The 21464-nt window shown below is 44.8% G+C and overlaps 1 protein-coding gene across 1 annotated transcript; it reads left to right on the forward strand.

Moving 5' to 3' along the window:
• Positions 1-316: 316 nt before the first annotated feature.
• Positions 317-17507, forward strand: CREG2 (cellular repressor of E1A stimulated genes 2). The gene is made up of 4 exons (XM_068265293.1): positions 317-790; positions 4895-5064; positions 7526-7639; positions 16409-17507. The coding sequence occupies exons 1-4, from the start codon at positions 338-340 to the stop codon at positions 16548-16550; spliced, it is 879 nt and encodes a 292-aa protein (XP_068121394.1). The 5' UTR covers positions 317-337; the 3' UTR covers positions 16551-17507.
• The last annotated feature ends 3957 nt before the right edge of the window (positions 17508-21464 follow it).

The following is a 21464-nucleotide window of genomic DNA, read 5'->3' on the forward strand; positions in this document are numbered from 1 at the left end:
TGTAAATAAAAAGGGGTTCCCATTAGCTTTAAAGCCAAGCAAGAAGATACTCAGAATAATTTTGACAGTACTTTTTCATTATTTTTGATACTTTTTCAATTGCAGAATGTTGAAAAGTTAGTTTAAACAGAAGAGGAAAAATTGTCTACTAGAGAAAACTTAGGGAAAAAAGTGAATTGGATTGGGTCCAATATCTTTAACAATAGGTCTGCTGTCAACATTGTACAGCAGACCTATGGTAGTCCACTAGATGGCAGTCAATGCCTGGTAGAGGCACACCTTCCACACTGGCTGGGCACGACGAATAGAGATTCCAGCATCATACAACAGATTGAAAATGTCTGCATGCTGCTTCAACTCCAAAACCAATGCTCTTGCATCCTGTTTGCTGTGGCTGTTGGGGTACACCTTGCTGTCGTATAGTCAGGCATACGTGATTCTCAATTCAGTGTCTTGGTCAGTCACCAATGAGGTGGAGGAAGAATTGGACAGCTCCTCCACAGAGGATGCTCTGCCTGCTCTGCTTGAAGATACGATCAGCATGTGGAAGCAAAGCTACCCAGCCTCAGCTTACAAAGATGAGAGGATGAAGCCCAGGCCGGGGCCTGATGTAGCTGTGCAGATTTCCTCACCCTCCAGGATGTTCTCATACAAAAGGGAGAACAGCCTAGTGACTGAGACCCCCCTTTCCCCTGCAGCTGCCTTCCAGAGCAAGCTGGCCACAAATGCCCGAACACTAGCCCAGAAAAGCAAGTGGGGCGTGCTAGCTACTATTTCTTCACAGGAAACGGTGAGTGTCTCTGGTGACATCCTGTAATGTACATTGTATGAGTGGTGTGTGGACAGAGTGACACCATGTGCTCATCTGATGGATTGATGATGCTGCATCACATTTATTGTGATAATGCTAGTGAATAGCTGCCAGCTGTCCTTGTGTAATTCATACTTGTTGATTTTGAGCAGAGTAGGATTTACCACAAGGCAACCAAGGCAGGTGCCTGGTGTCTATTGAGTGTCCCAGATACAACCTTCTTTTGACCACCTCCCACCTAAGAATATCAAAAGAGACGATAAACGCGCATTGAGTAGGGCCACACTCTAAAATTGCTATAACACCCATGCACACATACGCAGCAAGGAGGTAGCACATTCGATAATGGTTTCAAAAAATGCACCTTGCCAGGTTGCAACAGTCTCAGCCAACCACATGTGTACGGGCTGTGGCGGTATTTTTGAACCTTGGGTTGTGTGGCTATGTGTGGCATCTAACAGCTGAAAGCAGGCATTTTAATGTGTAGAAATCCATTATGCGGCATTTTTAAAGTCATCAGTAAATGTGCTTCACGTAAGATTAACCTGTTTCTGATTGAAAATACTCAAAACACTAGGTATTTCCTTTGTAAATTAGGAGCTTACCTGAGTTCTTGCACACTCCCGTGATGTGTGCCTCTTCATAGGTTAGTGGAATTCATTAAAAATAGCTCCTGTTGCTATCCTTGTATGAGGATTGGCTCAATGCCTTCTTATTCCAACCAGGAGAGTGAACACAAGGTTAAAGAGCAACTCCAGTGAAAATAATGTAATCAAAAAAAGTGCTTCATTTTTACAATAATTATGTATAAATGATTTAGTCAGTGTTTGCCCATTGTAAAATATTTTAACCTCTTGAGGACTGCAGGGCTAAACCCCCCTAGTGACCAGGCCATTTTGAGTAAAATTGGCCACTGCAGCTTTAAAGCCAAGCTGCAGGGCCGCACAACACAGCACACAAGTGATTCCCCCCCCCCCCCCTCCTTTTCTCCCCACCAACAGAGCTCTCTGTTGGTGGGGTCTGATCGCTCCCCCCATGTTTATTTTTTTTTCATAAATATTTTCGTTTGTGTTTCTTTTTAAAAAAAAGGCTGTTTCTTTAAAGAGAACCCGAGGTGGGTTTGAAGAATGTTATCTGCATACAGAGGCTGGATCTGCCTATACAGCCCAGCCTCTGTTGCTATCCCAAACCCCCCTAAGGTCCCCCTGCACTCTGCAATCCCTCATAAATCACAGCCATGCTGTAAGGCTGTGTTTACATCTGTAGTGTCAGTCTCAGCTGCTCCCCTGCCTCCTGCATAGCTCCGGTCCCTGCCCCTGTCCCTTCCCTCCAATCAGCAGGGAGGGAAGGGATGCAGGCGGGGACTGGAATTCTGCAGGAGGCGGGGAGAGCAGCAGACTGACACTATAGAGATAAACACAGCCAGCTCTGACAAGCTGTTTGTCAGCAGCGTGGCTGTGATTTATGAGGGATTGCAGTGTGCAGGGGGACCTTAGGGGGGTTTGGGATAGCAACAGAGGCTGGGCTGTATAGGCAGATCCAGCCTCTGTATGCAGATAATATTCTTCAAACCCACCTCGGGTTCTCTTTAAACCCCATCCCTCCCTCCCTGCCTCCCCACAGCCAGCCAATTACGGCGATCGGCTGTCATAGGCTTCTGCCTATGAGAGCCGATCGCTCTCTTGTCCCCCAGGGGGACAGCCGTGTCAAACGGCTGTCCCCAGTGCAGCACTGCTGATGATCGCAGCGCTACACAGTCTAAATAGACGGCGATCACGCCGTCTAACAGTCTCCCGAGCGGCAATAGCCGCTCGGAGACTGAAGACGGGGCAGAACTCCGCCCCCCAAGCAGGAGATGCGCGCGCAACCTGCGCGCAATCTCCTGCAAAACAGAGCCCCAGGACTTTACGCCGATTGGCGTTAGGCGGTCCTGGGGCTGCCACCGCGGCCACGCCCATCGGCGTGACGCGGTCGGCAAGAGGTTAAACCCCTGGTTTATATTCTGACATTTATTACATGGTGACATTTTTACTGCTGTGATGTAGCTGCTGCTTGCTGTTTTGGCAGTTGGAAACAGCTGTAAACAGCTATTTTCCACAATGCAACAGGGTTCACAGACAGGAAACTGTCAAGAGTACATACTCAGAATTTCTTTGTGGCAGGGGTTTCACCACAATATCAGCCATACAGTGCCCCCTGATGGTTTGTTTGTGAAAAGGAATAGATTTCTCATGTAAAAGGGGGTATCAGCTACTGATTGGGATAAAGTTCAATTCTTGGTCGGAGTTTCTCTTTAAGGCTAGGCAGAGTCAGATTTACATCTCAGAAGACTACAGGCAGAAAAACCCTAATGCCCACATGCTTGTTTTTAACCCCTAAATTGGCTTAGGTTTTCCTATGGACTATAATTGTGATAGCTACATTAGACTAAGGTCTTGTGAGGGACAGTTAGTGATGAATTGAGAGATGTATGTTATAAAGCAGGTTGTACTGCGCAAGTACAGAACGCTCCTGGTGATGGGAGGGTGACAGGTGCATGCACCCGGGCCACACATGTGCAATGCAGCCCAACAGGCACTAGCCGCCTGGGAGGACAGCGAGGGTGCCCACCGAGTACATGGGGCTAGGGGAAGTATAAATTCTTCTATTTCACTGGTCTCAAGTGCACTTTAACAATAAAACAGTTACAGTGAACTCACAGAGGCACTTGGCTCAGCTACAGACCTGCACTTTACCTACTCCTACCTATTGCCTGATGAAGCGGGGTCATACCTGCAAAACACGTTAAATCCACAGAAAAGGACCGGCACCACACGAAGTACTTATAGCTCTTTAAAGTTTTATTGATGCAAGCATGACAGCAACAACAGACCGCTGTTTCGGCATCTCATAGCCTTTATCAAGTTGCCAAATGATCATTGGCAACTTGATAAAGGCTATGAGAAGCCGTAACAGAGTTCTGTTGTTGCTGTCATGCTTGCATCAATAAAACTTTAAAGAGCTATAAGTACTTCGTGTGGTGCCGGTCCTTTTCTGTGGATTTATCGTTGTGACTCCCTGGTACCGGGGTGAGGACCTTGGCACGCCAGCTTTCTTTTGAGCCTTTGGTGGCGCTCCTGGATACTGCAAAACACGTAGCATTTTCCCCTGGAGTATGTAAATAAATTTGTTCTGCTAAACTTTGTTAGCATATCTTGTGTCTGTTTGGAGGAGGTAAGTCCACCACTGCCTCCAAAAATGTTAAACTTTTTAGCCATTTTTTATTCTTCTGGCGCCTCTGTATCCCTGTTACAGTGAAGCATACTTTTCATTGAACTGTATGCTTCACTGTATGCAATGCAACACGCGGGTAACGTGCAGTTCCACTTTCCCGATCCGTTGCCTTGAATTCCTGCTGTCACAGGGAACGCAACAGTGGCCTTAAGCACCTTGCACACTATCACGTCACAAGGCGGTACTCTCCCCTGCCGCTGTGGCCATTTATGTATGAGACGGGCCATAGTACCCGAGGTGCAAGGGACAAGTGCTTCAGATGATGCGAAGGCGATGCAGACCCTGCAGTGCATTGCCATACTGCTCGGCGCACTGTTGCATTGGAGTCAATGGCATAGCAACAGTCTTTATAGATTGTTGTGGTAGCATTGCAGCACGCATTCACCGATTGTAGAAAAAAACAGTGACGTACTTCCTGTCCAGCAGGGAGCACATCACAGTGCGGCAGCAGAGCTAAGGAAATAACCCAAGTGTGCAATTAGTCTCAGTCTATTTACTAGAAATAGACTGCTTGCATTGATTATTTATTTAAGTCTTTATACACATGGCCACCAGGAGAGGGCAGCCTGGAGCTACTAGGTGACTGTTGAGGCGTTATTGAGCTTGGAATTTGACTTAGCATGCAGATTTCTACAGCTATGAAACAACATAGTGAAACAAGTGATTTTTTTTGCATGTTTTTGTATGCAACATTTCGCAAGAGGCTATTGCAATGAGGGCTTTTGGTAAAGTATGCTATTGTACTATGAACATCCATATGTACATGGTTTTAGAAAATAACTTTATTACATTTTTTTCTTTTATTATCAGATCCAAGGAGTGCCATTTGGTCAGGTCCTTCAGACCAGTGATGGTCCTCTGCATAACAGCACTGGTATTCCATTCTTTTATGTGACCCCTAAAGCAAGCTTCTTTGTTGATTTGATGAAGAACCCGGTTGCTTCGTTCACATTTCCAGATCCAGAAGGTGACATATGCAGGTAATCCTTTTTATATTAAAAATAATCTTGTTCATTGAAATAGGAGGAAAAAAAATATATTTTGTAAAGTATACACCAATGACAGAACTTTTGTTTTTCCCAGGCTAATGTTTATAACTGTGCTCTCTACATGATGTCTTACCATTGCAGTTTCCTTATGGCCCATTCACACTTTCATACTTTTCTCTCTTTTACTTTTACTTTTTCTTTCTGTGCTTTTCTCTTGTGCGTTACATTTTTATGTGTGCTTTACAAAGATTTTTGATGTTTCACATACAACTTTCTGCATGAAAGAAAGGCAGTTACTTAATGGCACGTGGCTAGTTATGGTTATTTACTGGGAATTAACTTTATATCTTGGGGCCCACCCAACTTTCACACTCTCCTCCCCCTCCATCCATGGTCACCACCTGGGAGCTTGCCCTGCGGACTAGTAGGAACATTCATGTTCTAGTACACATCATGGGCGCAATTCACCAAAACCGTGATAACTCGTATCACGACCGTTTTCGCGTGTAATCGCAAATCTTCACGCGTGATCGCGTCTTCGCACAAAAAATGTGTGATTGCATGTGAAATTCAGCGAACGCGTGCAAATGCAAAAATGCTCGCGAAAACGGTTTAGTGAATCAAGCCCCATGTGCGACTGAAAGCAGAGCTTCTTAATATAGTGGAACCTTGGTTTACGAGCATAATTCATTTCGGAGACATGCTTGTAAACCAAAGCCCTCTTATATCAAAGCAAATACCCCCATAAGAATTCATGGAAATGCAAGTGATTCGCTGAACAATCCAAAAACAGTTAAAGAAAAATATTTAATACAAAGGACTGTACTGTATAAAATAAATATATCAACAAGACGTTCACTTTAGCTAACTGAATCATTGCTATCTGATGGTTCTCCCTAACCTTTTTTTTGTGTGGCTTTAACAGGGAATTTATCCAATGACAGTTGCTGTTGCCTCCTTTTGAGCATTTCATGGAAATATGACTTTGTACAGTCCCTACACTCAGATTAAGAACAATCCTGCAGTGTCAAAGGAGGAAGAAACATAGGTTTCTACATTAACAAAAAAAAGCTTGATAAAACAAAGTTCATATTTCATACAGCAGGGGGGATACTGGATTTCATATGAAGATGATGCTACAGGTAAATATCATGATGTCATGGCGATACCAAGGGGATGTTGTGGTAATCTTATTGAAGCTACATAACTTTTTCTTTGGATATACCATGAACTACGTAAATGACTACCTTTAGAGAAATATGTTCCCCCTGGAAATTTTTTGACGTATAAGAATGTTTAAGACCAACAACTTCCCTTTAATGTTGTTATGGGCACTATCTACAAGGAGTTTGTATGTTCTCCCTGTGTCTGTATGGGTTTCCCCACAGGCAATCCAGTTTCCACCCACATCCCAAAAACATATTGATGTTAGGAATTATATTGTGAGCCCCTCTGAGGGATAGATAGTGACAAGACTATACAAATTCCATAAAAGCACTGCAGAAGATGTCAGCATTATATAAATAATAATAATATATCCTTTTAAAGCACAACTGATGTGAGAAAAATATGGAGCCATATTTATTTCATTTTAAACAATACCAGTTGCCTGGCAGCCCTGCTGATCTTCTTGGCTGCAATAGTGTCTGAATAACACCAGAAACAAGCATGCAGCTAATCTTGTCAAATCTGACAATAATGTCAGAAACACCTGATCTGCTGCATGCTTGTTCAGGGTCTGTGGCTAAAAGTATTAGGGCCCTTTTCCACTAGCAATCGCAATCACTGCTAGCAATCGCAATCACAAATCACAAACGCCAGTGATTGCGATTGCGATTTTTCATTAATTCTGTTATGCGATTGCGATTTGCGATTTTCATTGCATTATCATTGTAAAAATCGCTCCAGCAAGCGATTGCGATTTGCGATTAGCGATTTCCAAATCGAATCACTGTAGTGGAAAATACTTCTCGTGATTTCTATGATAAAGTGACAACCCTAGCAATTTAAAAATCACTAGCGATTTGCGATTTTGCGATTCAGCAGTCGCAATCGCTCTAGTGGAAAAGGGCCCTTAGAGGCAGAGGATCAACAGGCAGTCTTTTATGTGATTTGAAACTCTGAAATTGTACCTATACGACTTGGCTGCATCTTTGAAGATATTTTGATTGAAGAATAAACAGAGAAGCTGTTCATATAAAAACCCTGTGTTCTTGTGTGGAGATTGTTTGCTGCAGTATTGAGGGGTGGAACAGAACTACCTACTTTTATTGTGTTAGTGGTGGATCAACAGGACTGCCAGGTATTAAGTATTGCTTAAAATGAAATAAATATGGCAGCCTCCATATCCCTCTCGCTTTATGACAGTATAATGATTCTTTGTATTTACATGTTACCTTTTTTTTGCAGTATAAAGGTGGAAAAGTGTTAAGTTATTTTACTGTCCTTACAGGAAGGGGCTTGGAGACCCACAGGACCCACAGTGTGCTGCACTGACTCTGGTGGGTCAGATGGCAGCTGTGCCCCCAGATGGAGCAGATTTTGCCAAAAAAGCTCTGTTTTCCAGGTAGGTTATACATGGATTTAAATTGTGAAAATGTATGGACTGTGGTGGGATCTTGCATTTTTGCTGGGCCCCCTAGCTCTGGTAGTATGAGCAATGTGGAAAAAATGCTCACCTGCTGATTTTGCCAGTTTTCCAAGAAAATGTCATCTAGAAAAACCGACCTCAGCAAAATTGCTCAATAATGCCCTGAGGACAGACAGCTTTCCTCTTTGTGAACCTCGGTTACTGTGATGTAACAGATGCACCTATTAACTCAAAAGAAAAGGTTTCATATATGACATTTCTGAAATAGAGATATTCAGTGAGATGCTAGTAAACCAACTTGATGCATATTTTATTGTATGTTAATTTTTTGCAGCTGGAAACACACCCATTGAATGTAGCAGCTGCATATATTTACATAAAATTATCATCAACTCATTATTAGTATTTCACAGGAAAAAGTACCATTCTAAAGATCATCAACTCACTTTGACTGAAAAAAGTGTCTAAAGTGTCTAAACTAAACCCTCCTGGCTTCTAGCCTGGTCACCTCCTCCCACTCTTGCCTCCAAGACTTCACACAAGCATCATCTCTCTTTTGGAACTTTCTCTTCCCCAGTCAGTCCATCAAGCTCCAAGCCTGGAAACCTTCTAGCGCATTCTTAAATCGCACCTCTTCAGACAAGCTTGTACAGTAATTTATTATAGGCAGGTATTGAAGTTAACTGCTTCATCCACACTACCCTCTAGATCAGGGGTCTCAAACTCGCGGCCCGCGGGCCATTTGCGGCCCTCGATACAATATTTTGTGGCCCTCGCCGGCAAAAGCTTCCTGATAGTTTGCTTCAGTGCTCCCAAGTAATCTGCCGCATCCCCACCGCTAAACGAGGGCTGCAGAGCCCCCAAATTGCCCGGGGGGAAATCTGCCGGCATTTCCTGGAAGGGGCAGAGCTTTCAGCTTCAGCTCTGCCCCTCCTGACGTCAGTCGCGGCGCATTGCCGCCTCTCCCCGCCCGTCTCTGTGAAGGAAGAGTGAGAGGGGCGGGCAGAGGCGGCGATGCGCCACGATTGTGAAATCCCTTATGCGGCCCAGCCTCATCCTGACTTTGCCTCCTGCGGCCCCCCAGGTAAATTGAGTTTGAGACCCCTGCTCTAGATTGTAAGCTCATCAGCGCAGAGTCCTCCTCCTAGTGTTTCCTGTTTGAGCTGTACTTGAACTACTTATGTATCCATGGTCCTCTGTATTGAATTCTGTACAGTGCTATGGAAGATGCTGGTGCTATATAAATAAAAAATAATGGCTGTGGCCTCTACGGGCACAAGTCTGCTCATGTGGTCACTGGTGGTTGTTGCCATCTAAAATGCATGGTATTGCTAGCACATGATACTTGATTTAATCTCATACTTATTGCTTCTTTTATTATTATTTTATTATTATTTTTTATTTATATAGCGCCAACATCTTCCGTAGCGCTGTACATAGTACAAACAAATAATGAGGAACAAATATACATAAGAAATACAAGACACTGTACAGTCATGGCATTGAATAGAATTAAAAATAGAAATACATACATAGTTGATGTGTAGTTGGTACATGTACATATGTTAAAATTACAGCAGTATGAGAAACACTAGGAGGAGGTCCCTGCCCTTGCGAGCTTACAATCTAGAGGGTAGTGGGGAGGAAACAAAGGTAAGGAAATACAAGGATTAGTGGGTGAGCCAGTGTGCCTTCAGTGCTGCCTATAGAAAATTATAGGCTTGTCTGAACAGGTGTTCTTCATAGACATATATCTATGTAGGCAGACTAGACATAGACAGGAGGAGGTCACAAAGGGGAACAGGAGGAGGAAACAAGGGGGACAGGAGGGGGACATGAGGAGAAAATAAGAAACACAGCAGGAGGACACAAAGGGGGGCAGGAGGAGGAGGACACAAAGGGGTACAGGAGGAAGGCACAAAGGCAACAGTAGGGGGGCAGGAGAAGGACACAAGGAGGACAGTAGGAGGACACAAAGGGGGATAGGAGGAGGACACAAGGAGAAGAGGAGGAGGACACAAGGAGTACAGAAGAAGGACACAAGAGGGACAGGAAAAGGACAGTATAATTGGAGGGAGAACATCTACAAGATGCTCCTGGACCATGGACGCACCAGGTTTAGTATATTTTTCTCCTCTAGATTTTGTCCTCTAAACCTAGGTGTGTCTTATAGTCTGGAGAGTCCGAAAAATACGGTTATCTTATGATCAGCATTTACCACCCATATCAGTAAAGTTTGTCAAACATCCTAGTTCAGTGATGTAGTGGAAATGACACTGCACCAAATAAAAAAAAAACCCTTTGTACAGTTTTACTTGGTTCCTTGAATGGCTATGATGCAGTGAAGAGTTTGAACTGTAGCTTACACATAAAAACACAAACACGCTGCTCGGGAGAACATAATGCTGAAAAAACAAGCTATTGCAACAGATACTGTGACCAAAAACTGCCTGATGTCTATGTTTATGAGAACTGAAATACTTGACCATTCTTCTTCCAAATGATTGCAAAATACCATATTATTTAAAAAAAAATAGACTTACTTCTTGGTAATAACGTAGTTCAGGACAAATAGAGGAAATCTTCCCATTTTGTTACAGACATTTTTTGAAGGTTTTTTTGACTCACTTTGACATACAAATATAGTCAATCAGGTTCTCTTAAACCAACCTAACTAGTTGTAATTATAAATGGTACTGTGGCACATGGACAACTAAAATACTGGCAGTCCCCATCCCGGTTTTGAGAATTCAGAAGGTCAGAACAGCTTACAGTTAGGGAAAGTTAGTCTTAAAGGACAACTGGAGTGAGAGGGATATTGAGGCTGCTATATTTATTTCCTTTTAAGCAATATCAGTTGCCTGGCATCCTGCTGATCCTCTGCCTCTAATACTTTTAGCCATAGATTCTGAACAAGCATACAGCAGATCAGGTGTTTCTGACATTATAGTCAGATCTGACAAGATTAGCTTGTTTCTGGTGTTATTCAGACACTACTGCAGCCAAATAGATCAGTTGGGCTGCTGGGCAACTGGTATTGTTTAAAAGTAAATAAATATAGCTTCTTACATATATCACTTGCTTCAGTTGTCTTTTAAAGGATTTTTGATGTGAAAAAGAAAAATCAATTTTTTACTCACTTTTTTCTTCAAGCCCCGAGCAGCAGTCTCAGCCCCTCGCTGCAGCTCCACCGGTCCTTGGTGTTCCCACTAGCCACCGGCAATGATGGGGCCAGTGGTGCTGGGTCTTCTGCGCATGTGCGGGCACATGTCCACGTCATCTGGCGCATACTACGCCTATGCAGTAGTTGTGAATGTGCGCAGGTGCAGAAGTCCCGACCCAATGATGGGTCACCATCATTGCGGGAGGCCAGCTGGGACACCGAGGAGCACCAGTGCTGCGGCGAGGGACTAAGACGGCTTCTTGGGGCTGGAAGAAGACCCACGTGAGTAAAAAATAGATTTTTCTTTTCACATCGGAACTCCTTTAAGCTATTGGTTTGTGTTGGGTTAGGGCAATGTTATCAGTTGTGGTTAGTTAAAAAATCTGCTTAGCTTAGGGATAAACCTAGTTTGAGTGACTAAAACAGGAGCATTAAGCTCAGGGCTGTGGAGTCGGTACAAAAATCATCCAACTCAGATCCTGCAAAGGTGGAATTTGATTAATCCATTTTCAAGCTGCGTACATTTGCATGAAAAAATTGCATAATCCTGCATCAACATAGAATTATTTGCATCTCAGCGACCATCCCTACTAGTGACACAATTGTATTCTTATTGCAGAGTTGTTATTTATAATATATAAAAGTTTCCTGTGCACACATCATATATACATTCACAGCGGTGCTCGGGGAGACAGCGGAGGAAACTCAGAGTCGCTAAACTTGGAGAGTTGAGATTTACAATGCACAGGCTCTGGGGAAGGGGGGGGGGGGGGGGGGCATTAATATATTAATATTTTAGAGGCAGCCAGAATCGGGGGCGTTGCAAGGCTGATTCCTAAGATATAGCATTCTGCAATGGATCGGGAATCAGCCTGCTGTGTATGGGCAGCCAACGGATCTCTCTCGGTCACATTCGGTCAGAGGGAGATCTGTCTCTTGGTCGATATGCTCATGCATCACTAGCTGTATGACCACCTGTAGGGAAAGTGCCAAATTGCAGAGCATCATATCCTATTACCAGCCAGGGATGCTCGTCACGACTCGGAATCACAGGTAAAAAAATGTTCCCACACCAATATCCTCGGAAAAGTCCCACGCCAATATCCTCTAATCTTGCAAGCTTGATACATTGATTGAAGATCTTCGCGCACCTGCCGCCACACACCGCCACTCGCCACAAAGCTCTAGCTATACTAAGTATAGCTAGAGCTAAAGCATCTTTACATTTTCTCTCCAAGGGTTAAGCCATAGACCTTGAACAAGCATGCAGATCAGATGTCTATGATAAATCTGACAAGATTAGCTGCATCAGGTGTGTGATTCCCACACTGCTGACCATAAAGATCAGCAGGATATCAGGCAACTGGTATTGTTTAAAAGGAAATACATATGGCAGCTTTCTTTTGGTCTTACGCCACGTGTTACTTTTGAAGGTGGCCTTTTAAAACACTTGGGGCTTGATTCATTAAATCGTGCTAACCGATAGCACGGCCGCTCTAGCATTTTTGCACGTGAAAAATTGCGATTGCATGCGTTCTAGCGCGGCCGCGCCATGAGTTAGCACGGTTTAGTGAATCAAGCCCTTGAAGTTTCTGATGTAGTCTTTTGGGCTTTGCACTACCTCCTGCAAACACTGTACTAAAATCTCTGTTTTGCTCTATGCAGTAAATGTATATCTTTGTCATTTAACTTGCCTGACCTCCCTGACCCCTCCCCACCTGAACCATTTTCCCTTGGCTCAACTGGCATGAAGTGGAAACACCCTGGAGCCATACCTTCTCATACTCACCCTTTACATTTACTTCTCCCAGCTAACAAGAAAAAAAAGGATAATAAATGAAGCTTACTAAAGCCTCATCATCACGGTACAATTTTCCATCAGATTGACCGGTGATCTGATAAGAAATTGCATCACGTGTAGATGTCCAAATTGTTTCAGATCAATTTTGCGATAGATTTTGCATTGATAAATACCCCAAATCTATTGCAAAATCTATCGCCAATCTGATTGGACCATTTGAAAATTATCTAATAGATCCGTCTAATAGATCCGATCTGATGGAAAATTGTACCATGTAGATGAGGCTTTAGATGTTTTTCATTGTTTTTTCAGCAATTATCTCTGCCTCCTTGCATGGGGGATTATTTTTATTTTTTACTTTGTATGTACATGATCTATCTGTTCAATAAACACCCTTGAAACTAAAGGTGGCCATTAACGATACAGTCCTGCAGACAAAACAAAACAAAAAACAGATACTCACCTAAGGAGAGGGAAGGCTCTGAGTCCTACAGAGCCTTCCCTTTCCTCTCCTCATTACCTCTTTCGAGGCTTCGGAACTCTTCGGTAGAGATTGCTCCCAAAGACGGGCAGTTCTATACCGCGCATGTGCGAGTGCATGAGAGAGGGCGCTCGTGTGTGTGCAGTATGGAGCGGTCTGTCTTCAGAAGCCTGAGTGCTCCTGAAGACTTCCGAAGCAAACCCAAAGCGGAAGAGAGCAGTCTCCAACCGATCGGTCGGAGACTGCTAATGGGGGAGGAACAAAGGGAAGAGTAGTGGTACGTGAAGGCTTCCCTCTCCTTAGGCAAGTATCTGGGTTTTAAATTCATCTTTGCTTCAGACGACCTTTTATCTGATCAAATTGGTTGTCGTTTTTTCGGCCATTAGTGTGCATGACTGATCGTTTCCGATTGATCACCGTGGTTATCAGAACCGATGATTGTCCGCAGGATTGTATTATTGATAGCCAACACATACCAAGTATGTGTCTGTGCACTGCAGTACACAGTAACCCTACACATTTTCTCACACAGCAGATATGCAAGAGGCACAATACAATTCTATGTTAATGTGTGGGTTACTTGTTTTCTGTATCTCTTAGGCTAGTTTCACACCAGGACGTTGCGTTAGAGGGGGCGCTAAGGTCGCATAACGTCCCCCTAACTCAACGCCTGGTGGTGCTGGATCTGGACGTCAGAGTGAGCCGCGTTGTGCAGCTCACTCTGGCGTCAGTGATGCTGTGATGCGGCATCACTTGGTCCCGCCGGCCAATCGCCGCACAGAGCGGCTGCTCCAGGAAGTAAACACTGCACGTCATAACGTGCAGTGCATATTAATTAGCCATGTGCCTGGCCGCTCTCCGCTCCTCCCAAACATTACTGAGCATGTGCAAGCAGTCTAACGCGGCTCAGCCGCGTCCAAAGTACTGCATGCAGTACGTTGTCTTGTGACGCAGCGTTACAATGTAACGCAACGTCCGCACTGTGAACAGCCCCATTGATTTTTCATTACTGTGCGGTGGGCTGCGTTACAGGCTGCTCTAACGTGCGCCTGTAACGTCCCACTGTGAAACCAGCCTTAATTGATATGTTGCCACTAGAAGTCAGTTTCTACCCTGTACAGTATGTGGTATCCAGTATAGAACTGTCAGGAAAAAAGTTGCAACTGATGCAGAAATACACAGCAACAGACAAAAAAGTTTTTGCAGGAAAGGGGCTCATTGTCTCCAGTCTTCTTGTACATAAACTCAGCTGTAGGCACCTGCTGTATCACATTTGTTATGTGATATTCATTTCTACAGTAAGAGCAGTGGAGAGCGGAAATGGGAATCTGTGTCCACTGCAAACATCCATTGATGTGCAGACAAATTTTTGTCTGCTGTAACTGATTGTATGTTACAGTGCTCTTCCCTGCACTTTCCTAAAGTCACCAAACCAGGCACAAACGATCAGCCAGGATGCCTTAGCTTGTATCAGTGATTTAGCTGTGAACAAGGCAGCCAATTAAACGACTTGCTTTTCTTAAAAAGTCCCTAAAAATACACAAACCTCCATTATAGCAGCCACCAAAATGACAGCTGGACACTGAAGTCTTACAAGCATTGTGCGTGTCATATAGCTAACATGAGTTGCACTATTTGCTCAACGTGTGTTACATACTTTGTGTACCACCAGGAAAACCTTACTTGCGCTGTCTGTGCTCATCCGCTTTAACAATGCTTGGTGAATATACCCCTACAGTTGCGCGTTGTGTTGCAGCAGGGCAACTTGGATGCCAATTATAATAAAAGTCAAAATATCCGATGTGAAAAATACATTAAGCTGCGCATCGCGTGCTGCATTGGAGGGAGTGAGAAAGCATCTACTTGAAACAATTGGTCTCTCTTGTACTCCCCGCTATGTGCTACACTACTGCTCTCATAACAGCTAATTCACTAAACTATGGTAAAACTGCCATGCGCATACAGTGCATGGTAATTTTCCCAGCATTTATGCAACTCGCTTTATGTACACAATGCGTGCGTTACTTCTGTATTCTTTGTGCAGCATGAATTATACTAGCAGCACGAATTATACTAGCAGCACGAATTATACTAGCAGCACAAATTATACTAGCAGCACATGCTTTGCTGTATGGTGTAATGGTTAAGGTCTCTGCCTCTGACACAGGAGACCAGGGTTCAAATCTCGGCTCTGCCTGTTCAGTAAGCCAGCACCTATTCAGTAGGAGACCTTAGGCAAGTCTCCCTAATGCTGCTACTGCCTATAGAGCACATCCTAGTGGCTGCAGCTCTGGCGCTTTTGAGTCCGCCAGGAGAAAAGCGAAATATAAATGTTATTTGTCTTGACTTGTCTTTGAATACATAATACGAGCTGCATTATGTGCACAATGCACATATGATTGTTTGCTAAACACAGGTAAAGTTGTGGTGCGCTCTCTGAGCACTGCAATTTTACCGTAGTTTTGTGAATCAACCTCGTAGTATGAAATAAGTCCCCGGGCCATATGCAATTAACTTTTTCTCCTGAATTATCTCCTAGGAGATCATTTTCATCTTCTCTTCAAAATAACTTTTCAGCATGTTACAATTGAAAATGTACGGAATAGTTGTTGAAAAAGTACCATCAAAATTATTTTCAGTATACTTACTGTATTTTTGTTTGCTGGGGGTTTAAAGTGACACTGAAGCAAAACATTTTTTTTTTTATGATATAATGAATTGTATGTGTAGTATGGATAATTAATAGAACATCAGTAGCAAAGAAAAGAGTCTCATATTTTTATTTTCAGTTATATAGTTTTTTTTATAACATTGCATCATTCTCTAATATTTGCAATTTACACACTACACTCAGCATTCTAAATGATTTCACAAAGCAGGCTATTGAACTTTTGAACTTCACTCTGCAAACAAAAAACAAAATACAGTGACAGACACTTGAGATAATAAGCTTTAGAAGACAGAGCTCTCTGTGACTTTAAAAGTCTTGGAGCTCAGGGAAGCTCTTTTGCATAGATAACAACTGGAGTTTCTTAACTCTTCCTGTACTGGAAACAATATTAGACTCATATCTCTGCTGCTAATGTTTTATTTTTTAGCTGTACTACACATACAAATCATTAGATAATAAGTTTATTTTCACTTCAGATTCCATTTAAAAGGCATTTTATGACAAGGTGTGAAAATATCACCTAGAAGAACAATCAGGAGAAAAAGTGAATAAACATTTGGGCCCTAGTTCCTATTTCGAGTTAAAATAACAAAATATACACGTTTTTTGTTCTCTTGTCTCTTGCTTAGACATCCTGACATGCAGAAGTGGACTCAGGATTACAGTGGTCTCTTCATGAAGCTGGCCACAGAGCACATCTATGTGACAGACTGCTTCAGAGCAGTGTACAACCTCTCCCTAGAAGAGTACTACAGAGTAAACCCAAACTGAGCTGATGGCTTTCATTAGATCACTCACAGCATGGAATGTGACTATACAAACTGCAAGTTACTCTATTTGGAAAGCATTTCACTGATTACAAGAATTGAGCAATGCCTGCTGAATAAGAGGATTGGAAATAGGCATCCTTTCCAAAGTACGATATCCTGTACATAACATCCTATTTAAAGCAGTGTTAATATACAAGTATTTGGTGCACAGTGCTGTATATTTCTTACTGTGAGTACATTATGTCTACAGTATTATTTAAATGTACAGTTATAAGCCTGCCTTTGCCTATAGGAATCCTTTCACACTGTGCACGTTGTGTTGCGTTACAATTGTAATGAAACGCTGCCGAAAAGTCGCACTGCGTTTTATACACGCTGTGCAACTATACAGTGAAGCATGCAGTACAATGAAAGTTAACTTAACTGCCACTGCAAACGCATGCATTACCCAGTTAATGTACAGCATGCAGCGTGTTACTACTTTGGAACCTGCCGGACCGCACTCGATGCAAATGCCCTATAAGACTATCATTGCATTGCAATAATATTGTTCATTTCGACACACTGCAACGGACACAGTGTGGAAGGAGCCTAAAGCAGATGCTGATCTGTTAAAATTCCCATTCATCCATGTCTTAAAAGGACACTGAAGCGAAAAAAAAAACTAATGAGTGATCAATTGTATGTATGTGTAGTTTGGATAAGGAATAGAACATTAGTAGCAAAGAAATTAGTCTTATATTTTTATTTTCGGCTACATAGCGTTTTTTTTTAAAGCATTGCATCATACTGTCATATTTGCAGTCTTATAGTATAAAATACAGAGTGTGGTTTGCAGAGCTAATGGCCCTTTAAAGGATACCCAAAGTGACATGTGACATGGTGAGATAGATACATGTATGTACAGTGCCTAGCACACAAATAACTATGCTGTGTTCCTTTTTTTTCTTTTTTTCTGTCTGAAAGAGTTAAATATCAGGTATGTAAGTGGCTGACTCAGTCCTGACTCAGACAGGAAGTGACTACAGTGTGACCCTCACTGATAAGAAATTCCCCTTTTTAACTCTTTCTTGCTCTCAGAAGCCATTTTCTGCTAGGAAAGTGTTTTATAGTTGGAATTTCTTATCAGTGAGTCACTTCCTGTCTGAGTCAGGACTGAGTCAGCCACTTACATTCCTGATATGTAACTCTTTAAGTTAAGCTAAATACACAGGAGCTACATTTGTAGCTGTCGCTAGCACACGGGAGCGTGTGCGAGACAGCTCGGCGACAGCTCGTCGCCAAGTCCCTCTGCATCCACACGGCAGCAGAGGGATTAGGGATTAGTGGGGCACAGATGCTGGTTGTGCACACTAACACCAGCCTCTGTTGCCCCATCGTGTGCCTCAAAGACCCCCCTGCTCGCCACTATACCCCCGCAGTGCTGGCGACACGCAGCATGTCGCCAGCACAATGTTTACCTAAGCGCTGTCTGTCAGTGCCGCTCCCCCGCATCGCCGCTACCCGCCCGCGTCCCTTCCCTCCCGCTGATTGGAGGGAAGGGACGCGGGCGGGTAGCGGCGATGCAGATGAGGCGGGGGAGCGGCGCTGACAGTGCTAGGGTAAACATTGTGCTGGCGACGCGCTGCGTGTCGCCAGCACTGCGGGGGTATAGCGGCCAGCAGGGGGGTCTTTGAGGCACACGATGGGGCAACAGAGGCTGGTGTTAGTGTGCACAACCAGCCTCTGTGCCCCACTAACATAATGAAATTCCACCTCGGGTTCTCTTTAAGTGCCCCCTAAAGCAGCTGTCACCCCTGGCATGTGCCTGGTTTGTCTATAACTAAAAAAGGCCCTGCCTCCAGAAGCAGTCTTGGACCTGCCAGGAAGCCCCAGCATGATGTCATCACTGGGGATTCCTAGGAGTTGGGAGAGGCGTAGTGATGGAGAAATAACCTGAAAAAATGTGTGTAGTTATTCTTTAAATCTTCCAAAATATAAAGTCAAATTGTAACCAGTGAGTTGTTTTTAACAACCGTCCCTTTTATGAGTAAGATGATTGGAGCAAAAACCCTTTTTTTTGCATCCCACTGCATCCAAAACCCTGAAACACATACACCTACTCAGCCAGTATTTTGGATTTCGTCCCATTGGCTGAACAGTACCTTTCATATAATCCCAAATGGAACAATAGAGTGGTGGAAATTAGATTTTGTTAGAATGATAGATGATTGGCTGTATCTCATCTAACATCAATGTGTCCACCCACTAAGATTTCTGGCGGATGTTCTAATCCTGGCATGCCTGAGCTGAACCACAGTACATGTACACTAGGAAGGCACAGGTCAAATCCCCTTTGTCACTTATTTTCATGTTATAATAGCATGTTAAAGAGAACCCGAGGTGGGTTTGAAGAATGTTATCTGCATACAGAGGTTGGATCTGCCTATACAGCCCAGCCTCTGTTGCTATCCCAAACCCCACTAAGGTCCCCCTGCACTCTGCAATCCCTCATAAATCACAGCCTCCCTGTGCAGGCTGTGTTTACATCTGTAGTGTCAGTCTCAGCTGCTCCCCTGCCTCCTGCATAGCTCCGGTCCCTGCCCCGGTCCCTTCCCTCCAATCAGCAGGGAGGGAAGGGATGCAGGTGGGGACTGGAGTTCTGCAGGAGGCGGGGAGAGCAGCAGACTGACACTATAGAGATAAACACAGCCAGCTCTGACAAGCTGTTTGTCAGCAGCGTGGCTGTGATTTATGAGGGATTGCTGAGTGCAGGGGGACCTTAGGGGGGGTTTGGGATAGCAACAGAGGCTGGGCTGTATAGGCAGATCCAGCCTCTGTATGCAGATAATATTCTTCAAACCCACCTCGGGTTCTCTTTAAAGCCCTTAAATGAGAACTCCATGAAGTTTACTTGGATGGGGCATAGTATTAACATAACATTTGTGATTTATACCTTAATTTTTTTTACCCTTATGTTAATGGACACTCTCTACCACCTGTTTGAGGAAAGACAGAATTCTTGATGAACAGTTGCTTGATGGAGAGTTTCAAGTGTAACATAGTTATCTTTGCAATAGATAGGATATTATTGAAAAGATTTAATAAGTGTACTTAAATGTGTTTGAAATATCCATGGGGTACAGGCTAGCACTGGGTATGGAGAGAGGACATGGAGAGAGGACACAGGAGGAGCACACCGGCGGGCAGGTGAGTCCACAGGGTACAGGCTGGCACTGGGTATGGAGAGAGGAGATGGAGAGAGGACACAGGAGGAGCACACCGGCGGGCAGGTGAGTCCACGGGGTACAGGCTGGCACTGGGTATGGAGAGAGGACATGGAGAGAGGACACAGGAGGAGCACACCGGCGGACAGGTGAGTCCATGGGGTACAGGCTGGCACTGGGTATGGAGAGAGGACACAGGATGAGCACACCGGCGGACAGGTGAGTCCACGGGGTACAGGCTGGCACTGGGTATGGAGAGAGGACACAGGAGGAGCACACCGGCGGACAGGTGAGTCCACGGGGTACAGGCTGGCACTGGGTATAGAGAGAGGACACAGGAGGAGCACACCAGCGGACAGGTGAGTCCACGGGTTACAGGCTGGCACTGGGTATGGAGAGAGGACACAGGAGGAGCACACCGGTGGACAGGTGAGTCCACGGGGTACAGGCTGGCACTGGGTATGGAGAGAGGACACAGGAGGAGCACACCGGCGGACAGGTGAGTCCACGGGTTACAGGCTGGCACTGGGTATGGAGAGAGGACACAGGAGGAGCACACCGGTGGACAGGTGAGTCCACGGGGTACAGTCTGGCACTGGGTATGGAGAGAGGACACAGGAGGAGCACACCGGCGGACAGGTGAGTCCACAGGGTACAGGCTGGCACTGGGTATGGAGAGAGGAGATGGAGAGAGGACACAGGAGGAGCACACCGGCGGGCAGGTGAGTCCACGGGGTACAGGCTGGCACTGGGTATGGAGAGAGGACATGGAGAGAGGACACAGGAGGAGCACACCGGCGGACAGGTGAGTCCACGGGGTACAGGCTGGCACTGGGTATGGAGAGAGGACACAGGAGGAGCACACCGGCGGACAGGTGAGTCCACGGGTTACAGGCTGGCACTGGGTATGGAGAGAGGACACAGGAGGAGCCCACCGGCGGACAGGTGAGTCCACGGGGTACAGGCTGGCACTGGGTATGGAGAGAGGACATGGAGAGAGGACACAGGAGGAGCACACCAGCGGACAGGTGAGTCCACGGGGTACAGGCTGGCGCTGGGTATGGAGAGAGGACGCAGGAGGAGCACACCGGCGGACAGGTGAGTCCACGGGGTACAGGCTGGCACTGGGTATGGAGAGAAGACATGGAGAGTGGACACAGGAGGAGCACACCGGCAGACAGGTGAGTCAACGGGGTACAGGCTGGCACTGGGTATGGAGAGAGGACACTGGAGGAGCACACCGGCGGACAGGTGAGTCCACGGGGTGCAGGCTGGCACTTGGTATGGAGAGAGGACATGGAGAGAGGAAACAGAAGGAGCTCACCGGCGGACAGGTGAGCGTGCTCTGCTGCCAACTCTCTGCACAGCCGGGGAGGGGGGGCACTAGGTAGGGGAGACCTGGGGAGCCTGCCAGTCGGCCCTGCAGTGTGGAGATGGTGGCAGTTCCATACATTTTTAATAGATTTCATTGCACAATTCTTAGACACTAACCTTTTAGCATAGGCCTGTAAGGCTCACAGGAGGGCACATTCATTTTGTCTCCTAATAGAATATATTTTTTATAAATACATCAAAGCCAGATTTTCAGAATCATGTATGTGTTACAATAATCTCTGTCCTGGGAGACCCTCAACAAACCAGGTCCATAGTAATGCGTAGGTTTACAATTACTTACTATTAGCACTGGGATTCTGTCATAGAGTGGGAAC

This window comes from Hyperolius riggenbachi, chromosome 2 (genome assembly GCF_040937935.1).
Source record: "Hyperolius riggenbachi isolate aHypRig1 chromosome 2, aHypRig1.pri, whole genome shotgun sequence".
Classification (NCBI taxonomy): Eukaryota; Metazoa; Chordata; class Amphibia; order Anura; family Hyperoliidae; genus Hyperolius; species Hyperolius riggenbachi.

Bases quoted from the DNA above. Each gene is read 5' to 3' on its own strand.
- CREG2 (XM_068265293.1), top strand. From the start codon at position 338: ATGTCTGCATGCTGCTTCAACTCCAAAACCAATGCTCTTGCATCCTGT. The intron at 791-4,894 runs GTGAGTGTCTCT...TTTTATTATCAG, and splicing joins CTATTTCTTCACAGGAAACG to ATCCAAGGAGTGCCATTTGG. The intron at 7,640-16,408 runs GTAGGTTATACA...TCTCTTGCTTAG, and splicing joins AAAAAAGCTCTGTTTTCCAG to ACATCCTGACATGCAGAAGT.